The sequence below is a fragment of the Bemisia tabaci genome, chromosome 4 (assembly GCF_918797505.1).
Source record: "Bemisia tabaci chromosome 4, PGI_BMITA_v3".
In the NCBI taxonomy this organism is placed as follows: Eukaryota; Metazoa; Arthropoda; class Insecta; order Hemiptera; family Aleyrodidae; genus Bemisia; species Bemisia tabaci.
The window spans coordinates 18,861,883-18,888,732 of record NC_092796.1 but is presented as its reverse complement, the minus strand read 5'-3'; the positions used below and the strand labels follow the sequence as shown (position 1 = coordinate 18,888,732).

At 38.9% G+C, this 26,850-nt stretch overlaps 1 protein-coding gene across 1 annotated transcript; it reads left to right on the top strand.

Moving 5' to 3' along the window:
- The first annotated feature begins 1,198 nt into the window (after positions 1-1,198).
- LOC109030184 (DUF1676 domain-containing protein Osi12) lies at positions 1,199-25,045 on the top strand. The gene is made up of 2 exons (XM_019041015.2): positions 1,199-1,796; positions 20,750-25,045. The coding sequence occupies exons 1-2, from the start codon at positions 1,352-1,354 to the stop codon at positions 21,058-21,060; spliced, it is 756 nt and encodes a 251-aa protein (XP_018896560.2). The 5' UTR covers positions 1,199-1,351; the 3' UTR covers positions 21,061-25,045.
- Positions 25,046-26,850: the final 1,805 nt, after the last annotated feature.

Here is a 26,850-nt window from a genome sequence, read left to right as displayed (position 1 = left end):
AATCTTGTATTTTAGCTACATTTTTTTAAGAGATGAGCAGCTTGATCAAATTTGTTTCCCAAATAATAAAATCAAAATTTCGTTGTGGGTCATTATCATTAGTTAAAAAATATGTCGCTAAATAGTTGTTGAAATTAAAAAATATTACATAATTTTGGGAATTACTGAATTTACAGTCAAATCCGTAGGATCATTCAACATTTAACTATATGGCATCATATCAAAATTATTATTTTGGTCTAATTGAAGTGTCATTTAGGTTTTAATTTCAAAATTCGTTGCAACATTGGACGTATATCTACCAAACGGATTTATGTGCATTATGACGAGAGCCCGGTTATGCATATATCTTTATCTGTCTCAGGGCTCATGTCTCAATGCACATAGATCCGTTTGGCAGAAAAACGTCCAATTAATGAATACAAAACGAGGGAATAAAACATTGAACCGAGTACAGCTATTTTTCGCAAGGAAAACGGGAAACAATTTTTGCACGAGTTGGCATCATTGGCATTGAGCGGCGATAAGTCCGCGGAAAACGCGCCACGCGCCTGTCGCGCCGGACGGAAAAAACTAATCAGGAAGAAAACCGATCGTCGGACATTCTCACGAACGAAAATTGATGATTCGCATTTGCAGTGGAGGCCGGCTCGTCGAGACGGATCTAGAAAGTGTCTCATCTCTCTCTTGGGCCCCAAGAGTCCGCACGGCAGAAAAGGACGCGAGATGGATCGGAATCACGTGCATGTGTCCTTTATCAACCCGCTCGCCGGGATGGGCGCAGAGCGAGACGGCAAACTCACGCGACGACTGGGCCGTTTTCACTTTTCATCTGATGAAACAGGACTCAACGGAAAGGGAAAGGCCGGGCATGCGCACGGGAACCCGGGAAAAACGAGGAGTAATTGATAACCAGGAGAGGACGATCGGAAAAGATAAGCGGGTAAATTACAACATTTGCGGGTGGGGGCGCCCGGCGGTCCCCCACCAGCGGAGAAAACCCCCCGGAAGAGGGGGAGCCCCGCCCGGCCCGCGCGGTGGGAACCCGGGAGAGAAAAATTGGGGCAGTATTTCCGTGGGGAGGGGGCGGGCGGAAGGAGAAAAGAGAAATTACCCGGCGAAAAGAACGCCTTACCTTTTTCATTCATCCACTCGCTTTTGACCGGCTCGTAAAAAACCCACTCACACACGGGCGGCGCACAAACACAGGCGCATTTATATATATACTCCGGGGGTCATTATTGGCTCAGTTGTTAGTGGATGCTAGACCGATGAGCAGCGCGCGGTTCAGTTGACGGTTCCTCCTGTTTCGTTTCGCGTTTCCGTTCCGAGTTCACGTTCTCGAGTCATCATGTTGATACACAGTGCTTTAGTGCTTTTCTCGGGAGTGATGGCCGTGTCGATGGTGGCCGCCTCGACGGTTCCCAGTGCCGCCGACGGGAGCTTCAGCATTGTTACGAAGTTGTACGACGAATGTTCGGCCAAAGATTACAGTTTGAGCACGTGTTTTAAGATGAAGGCAGTGACTCTGTTCGACCGGGTGGCCCGCAGTGATTCCATTCCGTTCGGCGAGCAACTGTCCTTCGTCAAGGAGGAGAAAGACCGACAGGACTACGGCCGCGCCATCACCGAAAATGATCTCGAGTCCAGCCTGGCCTCCACCAGCGAGGAACAGAAGGATACCACCCTTAACTCCATGCTCTTGGACCGAGTTTCCCGCTTCATGAACAGCCATACCATCAAAATTAGTTTACCCAAATTGTCCTCTGAGGATCTCTCTAGGAGTTTAGAAGAAGGTGAGTTTTCCGGGAAATTCTCGAACAACAAATCACATGTCACACACAACAAATCACAAGGATCACGTTAATTACAGTCTCACAATTGGACTGAGTTCATTAGAAAGGAACCGAACCATTTTTCGGAATAATTGAGTTCAGAATGTTTGTGAATTCCACTAGTCGTTTACATTCCCTTGCCAATAACTAAAAGTCGAGAAACAAAATTACTCTGTATTAAGAGTATATTAAAGTATATTATTTACATTGAGCCTGGAGAAATAAAACTTTGTACCTCTTTTTCTCAGTTTTAACTTCATGTGGATTGGTTCCTTGCTATTAAACTCGGTCCAAATGTCAAGTATCTGGAACTATTTTATTATCAGATACCTGGTAGTTTCATTGGATATCTTGCATCGGGTTTATTGAGGGAGTATACTGTGTTGTATCATTACCGAACAGCTTCTTCTAATGCGCAATTTTACCCTTACTTCATTGAATTTCGTTAAAAGTTTACAAGAAGATTACTACTATAAGAAAATCTTCCCAACATTTCACACGTGTATTGAGGATCATGTGTTGAAAAAAATCGCTTAAGAGTCCAATGCCTGCTACTTTTTTATCACCAGATATTCATTAAATTTACTAAATACTAAATACCTAAGATTCAATGTTGATTTCTGGAGAGTTAAAAAGTGACGCAGTTTGGGTAATTGGTTCCGTCAATACTTAATCGCAGATATAAGTTTTTCTGAGAAAACTTCTATTATTCATCACCGATTTTCCGGCTAAGGGTCTTAAATATAGTTTCATCGCTACTTTGAAAGTTTTCCAGAAAAACTTTTAATCATCTCCTGCGGAGGTCTCTAAATAAAATGAACAACTAAAGACACGACATTGAAACTTCACGGCTGATTAGAAAAAAGGCCCGCTAAATCTTCAAAAACCTACCCTTTTATAGCCTAGCATTTTTTAAAACTACGGAAGTCTTTAATTTTTTACTATAATCTCAATATATTTGCATTATTTCTTTACATAATTACGATATTTTGGTTCAGGCCGTCGAATTAAAACCAAATAGTTTATTCGGGAATGCTTTTTCTCATAAAATGATCTTCCAAATGAACCTCCAATCATAAGATTTTCGGAGATAATACATCCTTCACAATCGGTTATATTTGCCTTATTGGAACGAGAGCCAAAGGATTGGCTCGTAAACGAATCTCTTAGAAAAATTTTCTCAAGCCAAATGCTTTAAAATGCAAGGAATTTTTCTCATCACAGGTTCCTCGATTTTGCACAGCAAAAGGAAAAAGAGCCAAATTCTTTTAGGGCAAAGGCGAAGCGACAAAGCTGAGAGAGGAGGAGTCCGCAACTGGTTTGCCCAAAAAAATGTTGAGGAGGATGATTAAAATTCGCAGACTTTAATCTGAACGAATTCTTCCATTCAGAATTCAAAAACCGGCCCAATTATTATTCCGTCTAGGAGAAATATAGGCTGGCGGTCTGACCGAACATTTAAGATATGTGCGGGACTGATTGTTTTATAAATCAGCCTAATTTTTCAGCACATTTTATCTGCGGATTGAGGAAGTCTTAAAGGCGATGCGGATTAATTTCTTTTGGCTAGTTTATTGTTGTATATGATTTTAACGAATACAAGAATACTCTAGTTCCGGAAAAAAATCTTCACAGATAAATTGGGTATGGTTTAAGTAGCAAAGCAAGCATGCTTCACATTCAATTTCAGTCGTAGATTAGTAAGAACTGTGGGTTTAAATATATTCCGATTGTTTGCAATTCCTGGGAACAACAGAAATAGAGCTCGTTGATGTAATTTTTTGATTCTTCTCCCTTCAAATTTTTCTCAAGTGTTTTTTAAAAGCATTCATTACTTTAAGAGCAATCGGGTAGAGAAAATCTGAGGGAGAGTACCGCTATCCGAGTATTATCTACAAAATTGCCTGGGTGAAATAGTGTACGCAAAAAACAAATTGGAATGTGAAATCTCAGGAGGGGTAGTTGCGTCTACAAAACTGATATTCATTAGAGTTATTATGTTTTATTAAAACGTTTTATTCAGACCTTACATACTCAGCTTTATCTTAAACCATGACCAAGAAAGAATCAAATAGATCAATAAGCTTTTCCATTTTTTTAAACGAGCTGACAAATATAATTGAATATGAAAAGCATATCGGATAGTTATGAGAAGCCGCATGCTTTTTGCATATCTTTCTCAGGCATACTTTATTTTGATTCTGAGAGTTACAAAAATGTCAGAACCGGACTTTTTAGCGAAAAGTAATGAGATATGAAAAAATTGTTTAGAATTAAGGAAAGAAAAGGAATCGTTTTCATACTTCTATATCTGGTGCTTCATTCTTTTTTTCAAAGAAACGAAAAATTTTTACGATGGAATTTCCTAGTTCACACATTAACTGTTGTCAAATGAATGATCGATACCTTGTTGCATACGATACCTACTGCATCTACTTATGATAGGAATTAATTGCTCGATAAACTATGTTGCGGCATTCGATGTACTTCCGATGCAGGTCAGTGATCCTATCTAGCGGATCAGCAGGACCGGTTTGCCACTAGTGGGTGGCTGTGAATATGATTTTCAAGTCTCATACCTGATAGAGTTTGCAGCATATTCTATCGATGTAATGAAGTTCTTTTCTCCTTAAAATCGTATCAACATCCGCCAATCATTGTTTGCGTTACATACCCTGAAGTTATTTCCGCTGTCGCTTTGTTTATAAGATTGATAATTCATGACAATCTCTCTTCAGAAAATCAGCGATGATAGTAAGCTAGCGTTGTAAAAAAGAGGAAAACTAAGGGTCCTCTATTTTACAAATAAAAGAAACAAAAATGCTAATGAGTGAATAACAAGCATTTGAAAATAATTAAAGCTGTATATGAAAGAACTGTAGAGTGTTGAGGTGGGAAGAGATGTTTATCGGCCGTTTGTAAAAGGACAAGTGGAGTCAAAATGCTGTCAATTCGATTTTAAAATTACGTCTAGTGGATGATCCGGGAAAATGCCTTCAAATTAGAGGGTAGGCAAAAAAGCCCACCGCAAAGCACGAATAGTTGCTCATTCGATTGATTTTATTAAAGTGACTCTACCTCCAGTGAAGAGCATCTCCCTTACGTGAGCCACCACAGAGTTGAAATACTTAAAAAGTCATACAAATTAAGCATTTTGATCAGATTTAATGTTGTAATACTTGCGCGATTTGATTAAAGATACTGTGTTCTTGTGAGCGGGAAATTCACATTTCCCGCAGCCAATGTACAAGAAAGAGTTAATATTTTAGTAAGGAGTTAATTTCAAAAATTTTCGTTGCGCGAATCGTGTTTTTCGTGGTATTTTGGTAAAGCATCACATATCAGAATGCTTCAATTTGTACCATGTCTATATGTCCATTACCGTTAGTAAATGAGTTTGAAAGTGATCTCTATGCTTCTAGCCTTGCGTTAAAGTCTCTTCAGAATTCCCTCTCACACTGCCTGTGTCCACAGAAGAAATATACACATCGATGACATATGATAACCAGAATTAGTCTAAGGATATGATAGTTTAAAAGTGATTTCTATATTTCTATCCTTGCGTTAAAGTCTCTTTGGAAGTCCCTCTCTTTACTGTGCATGTCCATACCCAAGCTTACTGCGGCTGTTGATCTACAATGGACCTCGAGAATAGATGCAAATTGAAGTATGCTGATACATGTTTTCTAATTAAAATTTCACTTTAAATTCCATCCGGGCAACGGGTTACAGTTGCGTGATGTAATTCAAGTAGGGTATTGATTTTCTATTAAGCGGGGAATTCAAAAGTCCCGGAACCAAAAGGAACTAAAAATATTGATAGCTTAGTTAGGAGTTGATTTCAGTAATTTTTGTCACAAGAATCGTGTTCTACGTAAAATGCTGTTTAAGAAACATGTATCTGAATAATGCTTAAATTCGTACTTTGCTTATTGGTCCATTATTGAGCCCCACGTCAGCCCCAGCGCCCACGTGACGTGCAGTGCCTTAAGGGTCGTATTCGTAGTCGTTTATTAAACACCTCCATTATTGATAAGACAATATTTGGTTTGCACTGTAATTATGGAAGGACTAGGGAAGCCTTGAACATCGGATTGTAAAATAGACAATTTTTGCAAACCTTGAGTAAAATTTAGTGCTATAAATCTGGAAATGGATCCCGTCAAGGGATTACAATGATGTGAATGTTAAAGTAAAAAATACAAAAAATAATATTCTAATTTTGACAGCCTTTAAGGTAACTGCGAACCTGTTGTAAAATTTACAAAACTCGCAGTATAATTTATTCCGTATTCTGTACTTTTTTTACCGGCAAATCAGTATGATCCCTCGTAAGGATCCATTTTTAGCGTCATAATACTGGATGCCACTCAAGATTTGCAAACATTTCTATTTTCAAGTGCAATGTCCAAGGTCTCCTTAATTCTCCCTCAATCACAGGGTTAACCAATTGAGACCTTCTAGGCAGAAGAGGAGCAACAATGAACGACTATGACTATGACCCTAAGACCCCTTTTTCTTTGGGACCGGCTCAAAGTTATTCAAATCGAAAATCTCGCACATGCCGGAACTTCAAAAGCCTCGTTCGACCGAACACGTCCACTCGGACTGTGCCGCCGTGATATAGCGAAGAGAGCAATAAATGCATTTCTGTATAAGCCATGGTTAGCACATGCTTTTATGTGTCTCGAGGTTCATCCCAACATGCACTTACTGCTGTCTTCGCTATCATAGCACTGTACTGCCGTGCTAAGGAAGAACGCCGTATGAACATTCGAGAGTTGCCAAATTTCCTTCGATAAAATACTAATTTCTATGGAAATTTATGAACATTTGTTCTTGAAATTTTCAGGAATTTTACGTGAAATTGCGAAGAAAATTAGCCACAAAATTCGATTAAAAATATTCGTAAGTTTACCAGGAAATTCGTGTTTCTTCAAGTGAAATTTGGCAACGTCTGAAGGCTCATACGGCGTTCTTCCTTGGCACGGTAGTGTAGGCAAAGTAGGCGATCCTCCCAGATGCATGGATTCGATGAAATATTCGCTCGACCCGCCTGCGCTTTGGCCAGGCCCGTTTGAATCAAAGGCGTGTCCGTGTCCCGACCCGACCCCCGTGTCCGAATGCACCGCATCGGCCTCGACCCACTGCGGTTCAAGCTCAAGGCCCTCGACGCATATGCATACGCCGGCGCATGCACCCGCAGGCCGGGTCGCCGGGTTAACGAACGCTTCCACACGCCATCATTCCTACGCGGAACCGAGTGTCCAAGTGCCCGAGTGCCGCGCGCCCAACCCTGTGCAGATGCTAAACTGTGCTACGGTAAAACGTCGTATGAATATCCCAGTGGTGCCAAAATACACTGAAAAAAAAAACACATTGGATCTAGAGTCCAGACTCTTGATAACATTGACAAGAAAAATACTCTTGATTCAATCAGATTTAAGCTTAAATCAAGAACCAAGCCTCTTAATTTGGGCGGATTTCCTTTCGATTTAAGCTTAAATCTGATTGAATCAAGAGTCCTTTTTCTTGTCAATGTTTTCAAGAGTCTGGACTCTATATCCAATGTGTTTTTTTTCCAGTGTACCCTCGAAATAAAATGATTTTTGAGGACCCTTTTTTTGAATATCTTGCCTAGAGACTGAGGCAGTGCTCGCATTCTCTGGAACTTTTGAGATTTTCCTGAATTTTTCTCGAAACTTTTGGAATTCCCGAAATGTTCCGGATCTTGTGCGTTTTCCAGAACCTTCTCGGAAAGTTTGAAAAAATCTAAAAATAATTCCGGAACGTTTGAAGGTCATGGGGTGGAAGAAATTAGAACTTTTGATGGACGTGGAATGGGAGCACTAAACTAAGGTGCAGGGTGCGAGAGGGGCACTTTTTGGTTGCAATACTTCAGAATTTTTGTCACTAATTTTTACAGTTTTTTTTGTAGAAGATTTCAAAATCATAGAGAATATTCTGTACAAAATTTCAATGAAATACAAGCATTTACTATCCCAACAATGAATGAAATATTAGCAAAGATTCTAAAATATCGCTATTGAAAGGGGCCTTTTCCGTACCCAACGTCTCCCTTTTCAGATACTGTAAATCCAATTGCGAATGATATTATGAAAAATTGGAAGGCTATTCTTTCATACAAAAGAAATGCCGTTATACCTCACTACAGATTTTTCCATTGTTTTCTTTGAAAATAATGTTTTTACCATTTCCCTTCCCCCTCCACCTTTTTTTCCATTTATGATCATGTTTATCAACTTTTAATAGAATCTATGCACAGATACCAAATGGGTAACTTTTATACCCTTGCGTTCAAGTCTCCAAGTCCAGCATCGGTTCTAGCTTTGCCTGCTTTTCCACCAAAACCTTGTGTATTTACACCACGATTTTGAAGCGCACAATGTCAGTAAATTTAAAAGAGTGTTGTTTTTTTCTGTGTGTGCGGGCCTTAAAAGTTCAAATCTTAAATGAAAACCTTAATTTTTTTACTGGGGAGTCAATATGATAAAGTTCCGTTATCCGAATCGTGTGCTTCATGAAATATTGTTTAAGAAACACGTATGATGATGCTTTATATCATGCCTTGTCCAGGGGCTCTTTGATGATCTATGAGCGGAAATTTGGCAACGTGTAAGGGTTCATAGGCCCGTCTTGCTTAGCACGGTTGTAAATCTCCAGATTCACGGCCTCGCCCAATCGCTAATAGAATTAAATTGTCAGGCTCGCCCGTGCAGCCCGTGTCGTACCGAAGTGATTCATCTTCACCGCTTGCCGCGTCGCAGCTTTCGTGTTCTTATGTTTAACATCAAGGTAGACGTTGAGATGCCCCACGCAAAACGCATGGAAAGACCAGTCGTGTCATGTTTATCTCTAGTTGATTCTGTCATTTAGATAGTTTCATTGTTGGATAAATTAAACATGCTGATGTGTTAATTGTGTGCGGTTGTCTTCAGATACAGTAGGAGGCATCTCCGAATACACTTCGGCGGGACTTTGTTGAGACTTTCGTTGGGCCCATGAGCAAGCTTTTTCTATCAAGTAGTGTGAATCTCACAATCTGAGATGTTCCACAATAGGAAATACATTTGAGAGCTAACTTTTATCACCCTGACGATAAGCTTAGGTATCTCCTTAACCGTGAGGATTAGGTCTGATTTATAGATTGAAAGTTTGAAGAATTGAAGTTTATGTGAAAATTGATCAGGTTATTGCAAGTTAGCTTATCATGATGATTTTTTGAGAAGGCTATAGGCTAGGTTAGGTTAGTTTATGTTAGGTTAAGTTAGGTTAAGGTAACTTACGCTGGGTAAGACGCGTGTAAAACTTGGACTTTCCAGGTTTACAATAGAACAGGTCTCACGGGTGTTGCGGTGCAAAGGCAGCTTTGAGTCTGAGGTGTGAAATGATCACACACTTACAAACTCCCCCTATCTTAAAAGTCAATTTCACTCTCTCGGCACTGATGTTAATCAAATCAACCTTTAATGATTTCTATTTGTATTTGAAGACGGTTATGTTTGGAATCAAAAAAAATATCAGCCGAAATTGATTTATTTTCATCATAAACAGCTTTCAATGTGATTAAATTATGCTTGATGTGCTCTAAAATCTTGTAATTCTGACAAAAGTGGGTTCACATAGTTTTGTTTGTTTCAAATTTAAAAAGCAACAAACACAATGAACAGTTTACGAGGATTAAAGCAGTACATTTTTCAACCATGGGAGAACATCTTAATTAACCGGTAGCGGGTTTCGATCAGTTTGAATGGATGCGTTGAGATATCAACAAACCAGTTTATATCGAGATTGAATTAGGTGTCATTCTTCCAACCTTACAAGCTTATAAACGACTGCATCACTCAAGGGAAAGTCATCTGATTACTTTGCAGACTATATCAAATCAAATTACTGCAACTTGTCACCTTCGTCAAGAAAAATTTATTAGGCGCAAGTTATGAGTTTAATCTTGCATTTGATCGATCAATTTGGACTTGATTATACAACAAGAGATCAATAAAAAATTAGCACCAACCTTTCTCTTGATTTTTGTAAACTTTAAAATCAGTTTAATTGAAATTATTAGTATGAGTTTGATTAGAAATTTCTTTGTAGAAGAAGGGGGGGGGGCATTTACTCTTCACTAAAATGTGATGATATTCAGTGGCTACATTAGGCACACATTTTTAAGAAGGGGCTCACTTGGCTACGTGGGGATGGGGCTCCCATGCTTGTTGTTAGGAGGATTAGTTTTAAGTAGTTTTCAGATTCTCAGCTGCATAAATTCATCCAACTGGTCGTCAAAGAGGTCAGTTTCCAGGATTATAAAAATTATTGAAAGATTTTCCTGTATCATACTTCAAAGTCAAACTTAACCAAACTTGTCCTTCTTTTTTTATCTCGTTCGTTTCGCCAATCTCGTTTTTGTTCTTCATACCTCTTCCTCGTTTATTCTAAACTACCTCGTTCTCTGCTTCTTTACCCACTCATTTTCGACGGATGATATAAGAGTGAACTAAGGATTGAACTGAATAATTAAACTTCACTCATTTGAAAGGGAGGAGTGGAAACGAATGATGGATAGTAGGTTGATTTTAAATGAGGTGCAGCCCTTTTAAGCGTAGCCAAGCCTTTCCTATCCTTCTATTGGTGACATTGGTTTAGGATATTTTTCCAAGCGGTTCAAGATTTAATGGACACTTAAATTTTACTTATAATTTGTAAAAGTGCATAACATTTTATAAATACAAATTTGAAACTTTTTCAATAAATTAGACAGCCATAGAGTTTCTAAAAAGTTAAAACTTACTTTAAAATTTGATTTAAAATAAAAAAATAAAAAAACAGTAAAACTTGAGGATCTCCTGCTAATTTCTTAGTTATTCGCTATTTGTTGCACCTCTGAGAGTTCTATTTTGTATGCAGCATAAGGAAATTCCAATTTGCATCTCTACGTCAGTGTCCCGAGCTTGGAAAGAAGACCATCGTCAACCGTAAAAGTTCCATCGCCCACATCATAAAAGGTGCGATACAATCAAAGAATGGCAACGCGAAAATTTCAATTTAGTGCGACTTCATGAAGCCTCGACGAAAGTCCGGTCCAGCGGCTGAGTGAAAAATGTGGATGATGACGAGGATCATAGAGGCCGGATCATAATTAGATTAATTGCCATCCGATCCGAATTGCCCTCTAATCCAATTAGACCCAGACCGACCAGCCGAGTGACTAGCGTTTTCGCCCACCGCAAGTTCCACTTTCATGCCGCATCCGTTTCTAGCCCGAGCGCTAATTTCTTTATGGATGTGTGCGTGAGTGCCAATATACGAGGGCTGTAAAACGCACTCACTCACCCGTCTGGTTTGCTTGGAAACGTTTTCGGAAAGCGCATGGGCTTTCAAGCGAGCCTCGCCGGACCATCGCGCTGAGTGAGTTTCAGCCTGGTGGAACTGAAAGAACACGTGTCTTGATTGCTACATTCGTTTTCTCAAGTCTTGATGTTAATTTTTGGTGGGAGAGAATGGCAATGTTACATTGTTGCCAGAACGAAACTGGCTAGTTACATGGCCAACTACTTTGTTAAAGTATCAGGATAACTAAGCCTATACATTTAGGTTCGGCCTGATCAGTAGACATTGTGAGAGCTATGCATGATTTTTCCGCAAACAGCGGAATGGGTCGGTCTTACTTTTTACATTAATTTACGCATTTTATAGTTTAGCAAAGAAGGACAAAAGCACAGATATTCACATACGATTTGGATTTATTTATGCTAAAAGGAACTATGCTGCACACAATCCCTATGCACATAGTTCCTTTTAACATAAATACACCCATTTGAACGAAATTTACCTTCGAAAACCGGAGCGTGAAGTCATTCACTGCGGGGGTGCATAAAGTAGTCTCTTCCACCTTTACTTTCTTAAGTATATACTTACATAATAACATGGCTCCTTTGATTTCTGATTGATAAAATTGAGGTGGAAAAAATTATAGTGAGATTAATCACGGTAGATGAAATCACATGGCGTGTTTTTAAAACGCAGTATCACAGTAATATTAGACGTAACGACGTGGTGTTTGGTTTTTTGGTGATGGGCACAATTCAAACACCAAAACACGACTTTGTAATTAGCGCAACTAACCTATGTTTGGTCGATGATTCCGAAATTTTTTTTAAAAAAAGTCATTTTCCATGGTTAATTGTTCGAATCCGTCCGGAATAGAAAATAAAACATGCGACGCTTGGTGCAATGAAGGCACTCTCTCGTGGTTGGATTTTGACGGTGGAAACTGTAAAAAAGTGTATCTTGGTGCGAGACGTCGCATACTTCTTGTCGTGCTTTATTTTTGAAATGGAAAACTACTGAACGTCATAACTTGAAAACTTCTTTGAGTTCACTCCTGGGTAACTCCTCTGCGGGAAAAAAACTCTGAGTATTATTCGAGACATAATGTTGTTTTTTTTCTCCTTCATTAAAATAAAATAGAAACGCAGATCTTGAAACACCGAAATCAAGATAAGCGTTTTTGCAGTTGCACCGTCGATTTGGGCAGTCGAAACAAACGGCTTAATTTCAACAAAGCTAATTCGAGCAAATCACTTGGCCATCATCGTCCAGTTGTCTGGCGGCATGCAACCGGCGACCAATCCGCTCTCGAGTTGTCAGGTTGCGTGAAAGAATTCCCCTGTTTCCTCTTCGCATTAAAGAGGTGCACCGATTTCTAAGTGCACTCTAGCGGCGCACCGAGGAACCCACCGCTCCTGAGAGCAAGAACAGCTCATTTTGGAGAGGCGTGCGGCAAGTCGGGAAAAGGTGTAATTTACTACGTGAAAAACGCATAAGTACAGGTTGGTGGAAGCGGGTGCATTAACTGAACAAGAAACAGGACAAGCTCAAGGCCAGGTTGTCGGCTGAAGTCGAAATTGGGCAATTTCCGCAACTGCTAATAAGGTCGGGATCAAATATAGCGTGGAAGGACCTGTTTTCTCCATTATCGGTTACAATAGAATTCTTTGTTGATGTGAATGCATCATTAAGGATGGCATTTGAGGAGGAAAGCTTTTTAATTACGCTTCTATGTTACAGTAAATTAAAGGGGACAGGGACAATCCAAATTTCAAAAATTGTAGATAGTTCACAGAAAATAAGATACTTTGGTTTAATTTTGTTCGAAGGAGGATATTTGGGTCAAAATTTTAACAAGGCTTTACGTTATCTAAAAAGGAGTTGCAAATTTTAACGTGCATAAGACCTGAGGGGCAGAAGGAGTAAAAACCAGAAAAAAGTATATCACGTATAATTTTGAGTTGTTATACGTCAAATACAGCCCCAAAACCGGATCATTATTTGTAGAATCACTGAGCATCTGCTCATAATTGAAGTTTTGTCCACCTCCCTTCATACTCAAGCCACACTTCCCCTCTTCCTCAGCCAATGCACATTTTTGGTCAAATTTGATACAGCACTTCTCTTCTTTAGCGTGTGCTAATGAAAGAACGATCACTTGTTTTTTTAAGAAAAAAGTGGTCTTTAAATGCGCCTATGTGAATCCAAATAATCCTATTGGATGGTGAAACATAGTGGTGGATGCTATCCTTCGGTTGGTAAATTATTTTTAGCGATTCCCATCTACCAGAGGAAGTTTTTTGGCTCTCGCGTAGAAAAAAATTGTCGAAGATGTTTTTCTCACTCTCGAAGAGCAATGTTTTGTTTCATAAAGGCAAATTTTTTTATCCATTTCACAGTTTATTTTTCAGGAATGCATAGTTTCATGCTAAAGTGCCTATCATCTACTTCCGCGTTTACCTACTATTCTATATCGTTCACATAGCTGGTGTCGCTTTTGTGTCTGTAAATGAGTATTTGAGTTTAAAATCTAATTTTCTATTAGGTCTGACTACAATGCCGACAATTAGCCAAATCTAAAATTTCAGTTGGACTGACCTTTCGCTTGGAGCAAGCGGTGCATTTTCTAGCGAAGCGGCGCTCCCTGATTACATGCACTATCAATCTTTCTCATTAAAGTTCCCACTTTCCCCACAGCCCTACTTTCGGAGGTGAACCCCAAAATAAGACTGACCGTTACTGTGCTTTCGGTGTCTTGGGAGAGCTAGAAAATATCCGGCCGCAATCACTACTCGATGCCAGTTTGTATTATAAAATCGTTGAATTTTATAAGTCAGTATCAGTTTATACGGGAAACTCTGACGATCCGACATCTCGAATATAGCTGTAAATCCACTTTATGAGTGCCTTCGCAGGTAGAGAAATCTCTCATAAATAGATGAGCAAGTTTTTCCTGAGTTTTGCTTGTGGTATAGCTACCAGAAAAAATAATCAAGGAAATCGCAGGATGATTGTAAGCGCATTCAATGGAAATTAACAAGTTGATTGTCTAAATATCATACGTATTTTGATCTTAAACAATGAGAAAACTTTATCAATAGTATGAAAAGATTAAGACTGCTCGTAAGGTACATCAATTTGTGCTTTAATATTATGCGCGCTCAACGGTGACACTGGCACATTTTTAAATTTGATAACCGCACTCTACGAGCAGGGTAATTCATTGATCAAAAATAATTATGTAAGTCGTAAATTCGATCAATTCAGAACACGTAACCTTCAATTTAAAAATATATTTTGGCTAGTGAAATAGCTTATCTGTTAAGGATATTTCAATTCAAATAGGAGGAATTAAAACAGGGAGGGAAATACACACTGGATGAAACTCATTGAGTGTCGAGTCGTGTTTCCTCAACCAAGGAACCTAACTCCATCCCAAGGTTTCAATATTGACCAGGACGATTCAATTTTTACGAGAATTTCACTTGTACAATAAATTTTTGTCCAAATGTTTCCGATTTTGCATGAGATCAGAAGAAAAATCAGTGAAATTTTCAGTTAGAAATGTCCAATATTTTCCTGGTAAAAGTGCACTTACTGAGGAAAAATTCGGCAGCATCGAGATGTAGTTAGGCCAAGTTAGGCTCTTTTGTGAGATAAATGACGATTTGCCGAGTTTTGACTTGGTCTCGGAAAAAGTGTCAGAAGACTGAGGTAATGCTGCACTTAGACACCACTGATGAGGTAGCCGTGACCAAGCACTTTGGAGACTTCAACGCTCGGTAGGAAAATAGAGTTTACGTAACTCTTTATGATAAGAGTTTACTCTAATGAACATCAGCGGATTACGCATCCTGATTAATTAGATTATCGTAATCATGACGTAAGTTTCCACTGAAAAATTTCTCGCAGTTATTTTCAGTGACCAAAGCTAATCGTGAGCTATGGCACTTGTGTACGCACATTTCTACTTAAAATTGGAGAGCTTTCTCCTTACTCAATTTCTCGGACTCTCTCGGATTAATCATAATTGCCTACTTCAAATGCTAATGCTCTGAAAACTTAAATTATGGTCTTACTTTTTCATAACATGAATTGATACGTGGTCAGACTCATAATGATTTCACTTTCTTTCTGGAATTCAAGATCAAAATTTAAATGAAAATTAGAGTTATAAACCACAATGGTACATTCTGACTCAGGTGCTTTTCTCTGAATGCATTTCTTCTGAGTTATATTTCGAGCTCTCTGATGCCAATGGAAATTGGATCATGAATACCTATTATAACTCGTTTATTGCCTGAGTTCGCCTCCTAATATTTCTTATTTTTGAAATTTTGGCTCTGCATTAGGAGTTATGATATTAATTCAGTTCATTACCCTGTGAGTAGTGTACGTGTTTATTGAAACCAGAGCCTCTTTAGATTTTAAAATTGATCGACTTACTTTATTTCCAATTAATTTTGAGGGATAAATTTCCTGAAAATAGATTTGAGTACTTTATCGAAGATTGAGGTGTACAAGCCACCGGTGATTTTGTTAGCTAGAACCAAAAAAACAACACCTACTAATACAAAAATTAATTTCAAACTTATATTTTCGTAATTAAATCATGGACTCCTTTAAAAATACGTAAGAAGCTTGTACAAAGTACGCCACTATACATTACTGATACTCAGCACCATAGCACTGCTTAGCAATATCTAGTAATTTATTAATGGTATTGGGTGCTTCTTTGGTTGTCTTTAACTCGCCAAAGTGTTTAGTCTAACCGAGGAAAAATATGTACACAATATGAAGTCTCAACTTTTAGTTGCTGTTATTTTATAATAGAAATCAAAAAGAGTGTCAGATTGCGGATGGATTTTCTCCGTGAATAAATTATAATTCCATTAAGAGCTCGGACGAAATTGACAAGATTTAACATCAACCACGCTTACAAATCGTTCCTTATACTTCGTTTAGCCGAGGATGGTGTCACTCTTGTCAAAAAGACAGCAACATTTTCAGCGGACAATTGGACTAGCCGGATCTTTGATAAGAAATGTGCGGAGGATATCTGACACGGACATTCAGATCCATTCGTAGAGAAAGTTTTCCCGCAAGAATGTTACGTTACCTTACGGTGATGAAACAAATCAGCAAGGACCGTTGCATTAACTTCGTTTTGATCTGTTGTCCGTGGGAGGGCGGGAGGGAAACTCCATTAGTTTCATTGTCGCGAATGCGATTCCAGGAAGAATAGAGATTTGGGTGCCACCGAGGACCCTGTGTCAGGACTTGGGATCAGTGCGTGGCGTGAAGGATCGATTATCGATATCTCGCCATTTGAAGCTATGGTAAAGAATCGATTACTGAGGTGTTCGCTGCGAACATACCCTGATAATCGATCTTTTTTCATAGGTTTGAGTGGCGAATCAATCGATATATCGCAAAGCACGCCACGCCACTGACTTGGATTCTTCATATCCGACGTTAGCGTTGCCTTCACGGTGGATCAGCTCTAGACGTACATGCCGAGCGGAAAATCAGATAGAGCTCCTTTGTTTAGCTACATAAGATAAACGTGATGAAATTCAAATGGAAAACATCTTAATCCCAAGCGTTGTGTAACACCGGATTGATGAATGTGACAGTAACATAAACCTAACATTTATCAAGATACCTAGTCTTTGCATTCATAGGTGGATTTTAAACACTTCGAACGGGTGGTATACGGAGGGTCAGGGGGATTATCTAGAGAAAATTGTTGAAATTTTAAAGCATCTAATTTGCAGTTTAAGTCAATTTCGCCATGAATAATTTCCGATTATGAGAATTTTCCCTTCTTCTTTCCTCCGTTCTTTTCTTCTTTCTCTTTTCCCTTTTTCCCCTCCTTTTTTCGGGAAAACGGGGGAAGGGGTCGTACTTCTCTCACGCGTCTTTAGATCTGCCTATGATGGCATTCTCAATATGCTTAAGGTTAATATGTATGAAAAAATTCGACGATGATAAAACGCTAGAATTGAGATGCTAAATTGCGAATTTCAGGGAAGCTAGGGAGCCGCCAGGTAGTTTTCTTATGATATCTTGAGACGGAAGAAATTCAGTTTCTACTACTCTGCTTCAAGCCATTGACAGATCGGAAAAAAAAGATCTCATGTTATAGAGGTAGCATTTAAACAAAATTCAGGAGGTGGCAGAACATGATTAGAGAGGGGCTTTTCTTTTGGGAGAAGAAAACTTCAGCAATTATCAAAAATTGACTATACATGCCTGAATTTCGAACTATCCCTTTTTGCGTACGTAGGTACCTCCTCTCCTCCTACTTCCAATGACGTCTTTACTGAGTTGCTTAAATGACAAGAACGTGTCTCCTAACCCAATAAACCAATATTAGACGCCATAAGATCGGAGGGGTTTATCTACAAAAGTTGATAAACAAATTTCGGTCTTTTATACGACTCTAGCGTACATTTTTTTTTTTTTCGAAAATTCTTTCCTACACTGACACCATATGCCAAATAATAGTGAATCCAGAAACACATTTACATTCTTACCGTTAGCTATGCAACCTCCCTCGTCAGTTGCAGATTCGTATTGTGAATTTGCTTATTTCCTCATTTTTATATGAATGACATTTCTGAACCAGCTTTCTATACTAAAAACTATGGTTCAGTTAATGAAAACCAGATAATGCAACGTTGCAATGCTTGTTGTTGTAGTTTTTTTTTGAATGTTCACATTCAAAATAAAAATATGTGAGCCCCTACGTATCGAGAAAAGGAAAAGGGCGAACAATTTAAAACGCCTTCAAATTTTTGGATATGCAACCTCAACATCCTCTGAGCTGATATAGTTGTATCCAGTTGGTTCTAATCATCATTACCGCACTGCCGTGTCTGCTGTGCTATGGAAAAACGCCGTATATGTATTCAAATGTTGCCGAATTTTCTCTCAGAGGATATTTATTTTTGAAAAAAATTATGCAAATTTTTCCTTGAAATTTTCGAACTATTCAGATCAAATTACAAACAAAATTCTCTACAAAATCGGAAGAAAAATAATTATAAATGCTCCCAAAATTGTTTTTTTTGTCGGAGAGGATTTAGCAACATTCGAACGCTCATAGGGTGTTTTTCCTTAGCATGACAGCGCACCCACTCATATCACGCCATAAACTGAAAGCGATCGTTTTAACTGTTACCACGACAAAAATCGTGAAAAACCTTTTCGTTCATAGCAACTTGGCAACATTGAACAGGCAGGCATGCACCGCTGATGCCACGCTTTAATTGTGAGCCGGCTTCCTGGTCCCTCTCTGACTCCCGTTTGTTTCTTTCCCATTTTCAATTTCCGATCAAAATCACATCAGGTGCCACGCACTGCGCCTGCTCGCACGTGATGGAATACGATATCTCAACTGAATTACTTTCCCTTTTCGGAATCGCGCGCCTCGGAGTGAGCAATGCCGACAACTGGAATCGCACCCGGGAAATCAACACAGCCTGAGTATTATTTCGGCAGCGAAATGATTGATCACTGCTCCAGAGCACGTCTCGAAAGTCCTAAAAACAGTAATGTCACATCGGTATTATCGATTGTCGAAAAACGCAGCGTGAGCGTGTGAGAGGGCGCATTTATAAAGGTCATTTTCAGGCGTCATTTCATTTAAAAGGCGCATCATAAAACGGACCGCGTTTAACAGAAAGGAAACCAAGCCACATCAGCTATTGCTAAATTTGACCGGGCGATTTAATTTTTTACGAGAGAAGGGTTGTGCGGATTACTTTGACAATTTTGAGGAATGTGCTTCGGACTATGGAGAAAATTCGCTGAAATCTTCACAACAATCCGCACAACCGTTTTCATACATAGAATTAAATTGCCCAATTAAATTTGGCAATAGCTGATGCGGCTTGGTTCCTTTCTGTTTAACGCGGTCCAAATGGTCATGTTTAATTAGAGTATAGCGTCATACGACACGACAACGATGAGATTGAGACGATGTCTGGATGCAATTGTAGCAACTCAGGGGATGTCCAAATTGCATACATAGAAAGTTGAGGGCATTTCAACTTTGCCTACTCTTTCAGCAATAAACTGCAGGGGCTCATATTTGTATTTTAAATGCGAGTATGCAAGAAGAAAGCGAAAAGCATTGCAACGTTGTAGTTTGGCTCTCAAATTATTTTTCTTGAAAAACAAAAGCAAGGAAAGTCATCGCTTGAAACTGACGAAAAAAATGTAGTTAGCTCCTTATTAAAATTTCATTCTCGGTTCCAAGGAATGATGTTAAAGCGTTTTCCTTCCATGAACACCGAAAACGATTTCAGTCTGCAAGCCGCACAGGTTTATGCTCATTCCGTTCATATTTTAAGCGGATGGTATCATACTTAAGAGCTTCACTAAACCTGAAAAATGTACGTTCGGAGAATAATTGAGACTCCATGACTTAAAAATTATTTCGCTGAATTTGAAGTGTGCGCAGCGCACAGTTGAAAATACCGTCGTTGAAATAGGTCACGTGTGATCAAATCATAAATCCAAACAAGCGTACCTAAGCTTATGGAATCTATCTGAATTGAAATATTTCAGAAAGAACCTATCCGTCACAGGGATTGTTTAGATATCGGGAGTGGGGATTAGAATTCATAGGCTAGTTCTAACCAAATCTGATGCTCAACTTTCGCCGTTAATGGAGGACGAAGCAATAAAAAAAATGATTTAGCCGCGCGGGAAAATAGGGAAGTTTCCCTGAAGATAGGCTTCTTTTGCGAAATTATAAGTCTTAAAAATTGCATCATGAAGAAATTGTTTATTCGGAGAGAGGTTAAAACCTCTTAATGACACTAGGCTTTAATGGAATTTTTGGCGACTTTTTGCTAGTGTTCCCCGCCTCCTCAACTTTCGACGCGACGACTTACCTTAAAATTTTGCAAACGTCTCTATTCAACATACTCAAAAAGGATTCCTCAACCATGAAATTGCACACTGACAAAAAATTGCCTTTGATGTTTTTTCATTGATTCAAAGACTTTTTAAGTCATATCCGTGCTGAAAAATGTTGGTATTTATATCGCATTCCCAACACGTATGTACCTTTCATTTCTTGCTATGTCAAAATTTAAATTTTTAACCCCGGTGCTTTACAGGCAATTGTTACTTTGGAGCCGCCGAACTTAATACCGATTGCTAAAGTGCAAAACCACGTATCTCCGTTACGATATTTCAAAATCTCTGGTCCTTTTTTCTATTCTTCGAAGAGGAACAAATCAGCTATATACTTTGAAATTCCCACGGAATATCCTACTATTAAGAAGAAAAATCAAGGAAAATTTTAAGAAATTAAGTTGATTAGTTTTTCAATGCAAAAATAAAGTATGACACGTAAACTGCAACGTTACAAACGGAGGTACGTAGTTTCGCACTCTCCTCGTCGATCGTCGAAAACGTCTCTTTTGAAAACTACCACTGTGTATATGGACTTATTTTGTTAAAACATCTATTTATTTTCTCTTAAGTTTTTACAGTGTATTTCTTTAACGACGTGACTCTACAACTTGAAAATATTTATGTTTCAGCCCGAGGGAAGTCCAAGAAGCAGATGAGCATGATCATGATGGCCATCGCCATGAAGGCAATGATGCTGATCCCGTTGGCGATCGGAGCCCTGTTCCTGCTGGCAGGAAAGGCCTTCATCATCTCCAAGATCGCCCTCGTCCTGGCCCTCATCATCACCCTCAAGAAGCTGCTCTCCAAACAACACGAGCACCCGCATGAGCACGGATGGTCCTCTGGCGGCGGTGGCCACGGCGGTGGATGGGACAGGCGCTCGCTCATCAATGACGTCGCCCACAACCTCGCCTACGGAGCCCAGAAGCCCCAGCAGTAAATCAATCAAAACCCCATGAATGTGGGGACCGACTCAGCGTTCCATTTCCCGCCAATAAATATGACCGTCCAAATCAGTTCGCCCTAATCGCCAACGAGATCCAGAGACTCCAAGCTCCAAGCCTCGAGAAACATAATGGCACGATTCTCATTATGTCTCTATTTCGTCGAATTTGACGTGCCAAAGGCTCTAAGCACAAACAAAAGATTATTTAAGAAGGTCCCTTTTAGTAAAAATTAAATGAAAAAAAATTGTCTGAAAGTAGCCTCAATGAATCAGCAGTTTTTAAAAGCTACAAAATCCAATTTCGCAGATATTATCGTTTCTTGGTCGTGTAGATTCTAACCTAAACGATGCGCGATTTTGTTCAAGGCTACTGGGATAATTTGATCTCCTGAAATAACATTGAAAATTAGTTGATGTGTTTATAGGGGATCGATTTCCCGTGAGAAGTGAGATGTGATCTTTTCCACAAGAATATTTTTTAAACACGCTTAAAATCAAAAATTTAAAGTTTAATGAAGAGTTCCAGTTGAATTGAACATTCAATTCTAGATTGATGGTTCTCATTATGCAGATATCGGTTCTTGTTTCATAATTGTGCCAAAAAAGCGACTGTTTTTTAAATTAAAACAATGCGCGTTGTCTCAAATTAATTTGAATTTAACGACTTTAAAAAGGATCTTTGATATGTTACTCAAATCGGTTGTTATTGATCACTCATCATTGACATAGTGCCGATGATTTGAACGTTATTTGAAAATATTCCCCGACAACCGCACACCCTTTTTTTTACGAAACAAAGTTCGAACTTGTAAGTCTCAAGGCAGATTGAAATAATCTTCTCCTCCATGCTCAAACTTCCCCTGATTTTTCAAAGATGTACTTTTGTAAATGTTAACTTATTTATTTATGTCTTAATTTATTTCTTAATTTTTAAGTAATTTATTATATGAACCATAAAATTTATGAAGTTCATAAATTTTTGAATGTAATTGATTTTTTTCAATGATAGAATCTCGATAAAAGCTGTAAATACCCGTGACTTAAAGTCTCAGCAGTTTTGCCAAATGTTTCGTTCTAAGTCATTTATTTATATTCGAAAAAAATTAAAAACAAAATTTCAACGGCCATGATATTTCTGTAATTGTAAACTACATCTTGTACAAATCGCAGAAACACAAAGCGTGAGGCATTCAGTGATATAGAATGCAATCATCATCAAATTAAAAAAGAGATTGAATGACGACCAACATTGACGCGACTGACATTTATCTCATTTATATCACAAAGAAATGAATTTTGCACCATAAAGTCTTATAAATATACGATAATCAATTTTCTTACACATGAGACGTAGATTAGGCGCAGATACAGAACTGACAGAGAAAAGAATCACATTTTCTAACCAAAATATGGCTGTGAAAAATTACTCCCCTCTCCTTACTCTTACTATGAATCCGAACCATCAAAACAGTTGCCAACTCTACTAAATTGGATGAGATTACCAAATACCACACCGTACTCGCTTTACAACTTCAGTGACTCGATGTTGTCTCCGTATGAACTTGAAACTACCATACAACCTATCTCAACCATGACAGACTTCCAATTTATCTATATGATGATGACCGATCACGAAACACTAGGCAACGTTCCCAAAATGACAATATCAAACGCACATCACGAACAACTCTATATCTCAATACCACACTTCACGGCGTGTTAGGGCCCTGCAGGACACAACAAATGCAATCAACAAAATGTCACCCTCGACGTGATCGCTTTCCATCGCTCATTTTTCCAGACCGCATCCTCCATATTTACCTGGAGGTTCCCGCTCTGCTCAAGCTGAAACGGCACCAAATTATTTCTTGCTTTTCTGCAACCGGTTTCACTGCTCACGGTCAGTCAGTATACGGTAAAATGCATTTAAATAGATGATATATAAGAAAGGACCACCCGCAAATGATATCATTAACTGCGCCATTTGATCGAAGCTTTTTGAGCCTCTTCCGCTTTCTCCGTCGTTTGCTTAGTCATTGCTTTATTGCATTTTCCCGCGATGTTTGACATTATTTCCTCTACTGAGTATTTCCTTCCTTCCAGTTCACATGCTTCCCGGTACCCTATCTCTTTTCACCGACGACAACCCCTTACCTTCACTTTAAACTACTTACTGAATGACTACTTACTGAAACGACTTTATGACTTTTAAATACGGAACCATTATACCGCAAACTCTTACTGACGGCTCAGACATATGCTTTCAAAAGCAGACATTTTCCAACTTAAGTATCAGACTGAGTATCAATTGATACTCCTCTTCGGTGAAAGTCTGACGAGCTAGTTTTGTATATCATCATATCGATAACTATTTTGATATGTTACTTGACGACAATTTACTTTTTACGAAACTACCTGCGAGACATGACAGACGGACTTTCGATTTATATTGATAAAAAAGCAATACACTGTTACGGATATCTTCGTTCTCGCGTTACTTTTGGATAATACAGGATGTGAAATACAAACAACACCAATTTTGTTTTGATTTTGGGATATTTTGTGTTTTTCCTCCGGCATTAACCAAACTTTCGTGTTGAAATTTCTCTCAGTGTAGAACTGACCGTGGGAGGATTAACAACCTCAACATGACGAAGTTTAACGTAGGCACGCAAAAACTCGACGCTTTGACAAACGAATTTGACGTTGACTGACGCGAACGAGGAGCGACGCTCCTCAATTACCCCGACTGAACTTAATTGACGCGAATGAAAACGAAACTTACGCGGGGCATGACTCTGCTTTCCTGCGATCCCCGACTTACTTTCACTGGCACGATTGAATTAAGGGTCCCCGACTCTGACTCTGAGACGGACGAAAACTGAATGACGCGAGACTCAGACACACATCATTACTGACATTATATCAACGATCATTATCAATAATACCGACTCCGAGGCAGACCCCACGACTGGAGATCCTCGCAGACCGCTAATTGAAATTAACCTCACGACGGGATGTACGCATTGACCGCGGCTCATGGAAAATGACTGGACGCTACAATTACACTCCCCGCGCCTAACAGAACGATCGACCGTGAAAACTTACATTTTGCTGCCGCGAAAATTACCTAGTTTTTTAACTCCCTGTACTGTGTAAATCCGAGCTGAAGATTATACAAAAATATCTGAAGCAAAGGATTTTAAAGACTGACCTGTTTTTGTAGGACGTTAAATTTTACGGAATCTAATTTGACGTCAACACTGTATACTGCCTTGAATCTCTATGAACAGCACTAGGGATGCACCGGAATTTATCTGTGTAAGTTATTTATTCTCTCCGCAACTGAAAAGTCAATTAAAATCATGTTATTAAATTACATATTTATTTTCTGTGTACTTGGTTCAAATTTTGATTGTGACTGTAATGTGTCTTGTCTCAGAAGCAGATCTAGTAATTTGGCAATACTGGATTTCATCAATTTAAACCCATGCTAAATAATCGATTTTTGTCGGAGCACCTGGCCCTTCCAAGAATCGATACATTTCCATACGTTTAAATGGAGAAAAGACAATGTTGCCAATTTGCTGAATGAAATGGTTTTGAATAAAGAGCTTGTGTACTTTTACATTGAGGTTCGAGGCTATTGGGGAAGGAAGGGCCCGACATGAAAATCTCGACAGAGAGCCGACGACAGACGGCGGAACCCAGACAATCGCAGCGCGACAGGTCGCCTTTCCGGTCCCCTTTCGCACGGAGGGCCATTGTTCCTCCGTCGAACCGGGGAACCCGACCTCGCAGCTTTTTTAATTTCATGATGACTCATTAGCGACTTTCTTCTCGAACGAAAGTTGATACGTTCGGGTCTTTGTGTTTCTCTGCGCTCTTTGTGCCGGCGGCGGGGGTCCCCCCCGGCCCCGAGACCGACATTTCCTATTAATTAAGTTTTTCAAATACATTCAGTTGTTTTTTTTTAAAAGACTGGCTATCGTTTCTTTCCCGAATTCCTCTCCGACGATCCCGCCGCGATAATGGACCTCTTGTGGTGAGTAATTGGGCACGAACACACTTGCGGACAGCGCTGAATTAGTGCCACCGTGAGGGATCAATCAATTATCGTTTCAGCACTCCGGCCAACTTAGGCTGCCGTGATAGCGACGAGAGCAGTAAGTCATTTCTGCATGAGCCATGATTTGCACATGCTTTTATGTATCTCGAGGTTCATCCGATCTCTTCGCTATCACGGCAGTCGGGCTTTGGCACTTGTGTCCGTCCATGTTATAAACTGACGTGTCTGTTTCTTGATGCGCTTTGCGATCCATGAGGACGATTGCGAGTCGAGGCTCATCAGAAAATGGACATGGTGGGTTTTACTATCGGTGGGGCCGATTATTGAAATTGATAGACAAAGCCATAGACAAAGAAGACAAAAGAGATATGGGAGGGTCCTATTGGTGGAAGCGGGTGGTTCCAACAGACAAAGGAGGTAGGTAATAGACTAACCAACGGCAACCCACGGGAGATCCGACTGTTAGTCCATCATTTTTTCCCTTTGTCTATAAGAACCACCCATTTCAACCAAAAGGATCGCTCCATACTGCTTATGTCTTCTTTGTCTATAGCTTTGTCCACCAATTTCAACAATCAGCCTGCTGATTCGACATACATAAGCAAAGGAGAACATATCGATGGCCAAAGTGCAAAACCACGTTTCTCCGTTTGCGACGTTGTAGACATTCTGTCATACTTTACTTTTTTTTTTTTTTTTTTTTTTTTTTTTTTTTTTTTTTTTAAAACTAACCAATGTAATTTTTTGAAAACTTTTTCATTTTGTTCATCTCTGTTAGCAGAAATTTCTGTATCAATTTCAAACTATAGAGTTGGTTTTATATTCTTTGAAAAAAGAAAATAAGAGCAGACGACATGGTGAAAAAATGCATGGTTTCGCACTTTGGACATCGATATCGACGATACAGCCATAGAAAAATCAAGTATTTTGATCGTGGCGTCTCAATTAATGTCCACTCTAATTTAATTTTTACAGTGACATTTCCTGACGTTCTAGCTGGAAATTTTCAGCGACTACTCTTAAAAATCATGAATTGCATGATAACGATCATTGATTGATCTCAGAAAATCACTATGGCTGGAAACAATGAAGCAAACAAGATTCATTTTTGCAGTTCCATCGTTGAACAGTCTTTAAATATGAATCTCTTGGTTTGAGCAAAGACTAAGCTTCTAACATGATACACACACTTTGTAATAAATTAATTCAAAATCAAATTAACCCTTTGTTGCATGAGCTAATCGTTGATTTTGGAGAGAAAATTTACATTGTACAGTATTTTTTCGGCAATAGAGTAAATTCGAATCGATTTTTGCATTTTTTTTTTTAAATTTAGGAGATCAGACTTATAATGTTCCCCAAAAATAATTTCTTGCTTTGATTCAATTTAATACTCCAGCATAGAAATAAAGCTGAAAACCATTTGTTGCTTTCATGCAACGCTATGCAATAAAGGGTTAAGTAAAAATGCACACAGCTGAAATGAGCTTAATTCTTTCCTCACAACAAATCTATACTCTGAAAACAGAATCTGGTATCCACAAAACAGCGCCTGGAGTGCATAAGCCTTTTGATGCTATACTCTTAACCAAAAATTCATCTATAGTTAATTGTTCAAAACTCTCATTTGTTGAAATTATTCCGTTTCAATTTTCAGTGATAATCGAGGAGTTCTTTTTAAAAAAATTAAAATAAGTTAGACAACTTTGAAATTT

Excerpts from the sequence above, each read along its gene's own strand:
- LOC109030184 (XM_019041015.2), top strand. The coding sequence starts at position 1,352 with ATGTTGATACACAGTGCTTTAGTGCTTTTCTCGGGAGTGATGGCCGTG. Across the intron at positions 1,797-20,749 it reads CTCTAGGAGTTTAGAAGAAG|CCCGAGGGAAGTCCAAGAAG; the intron begins GTGAGTTTTCCG and ends TTTATGTTTCAG.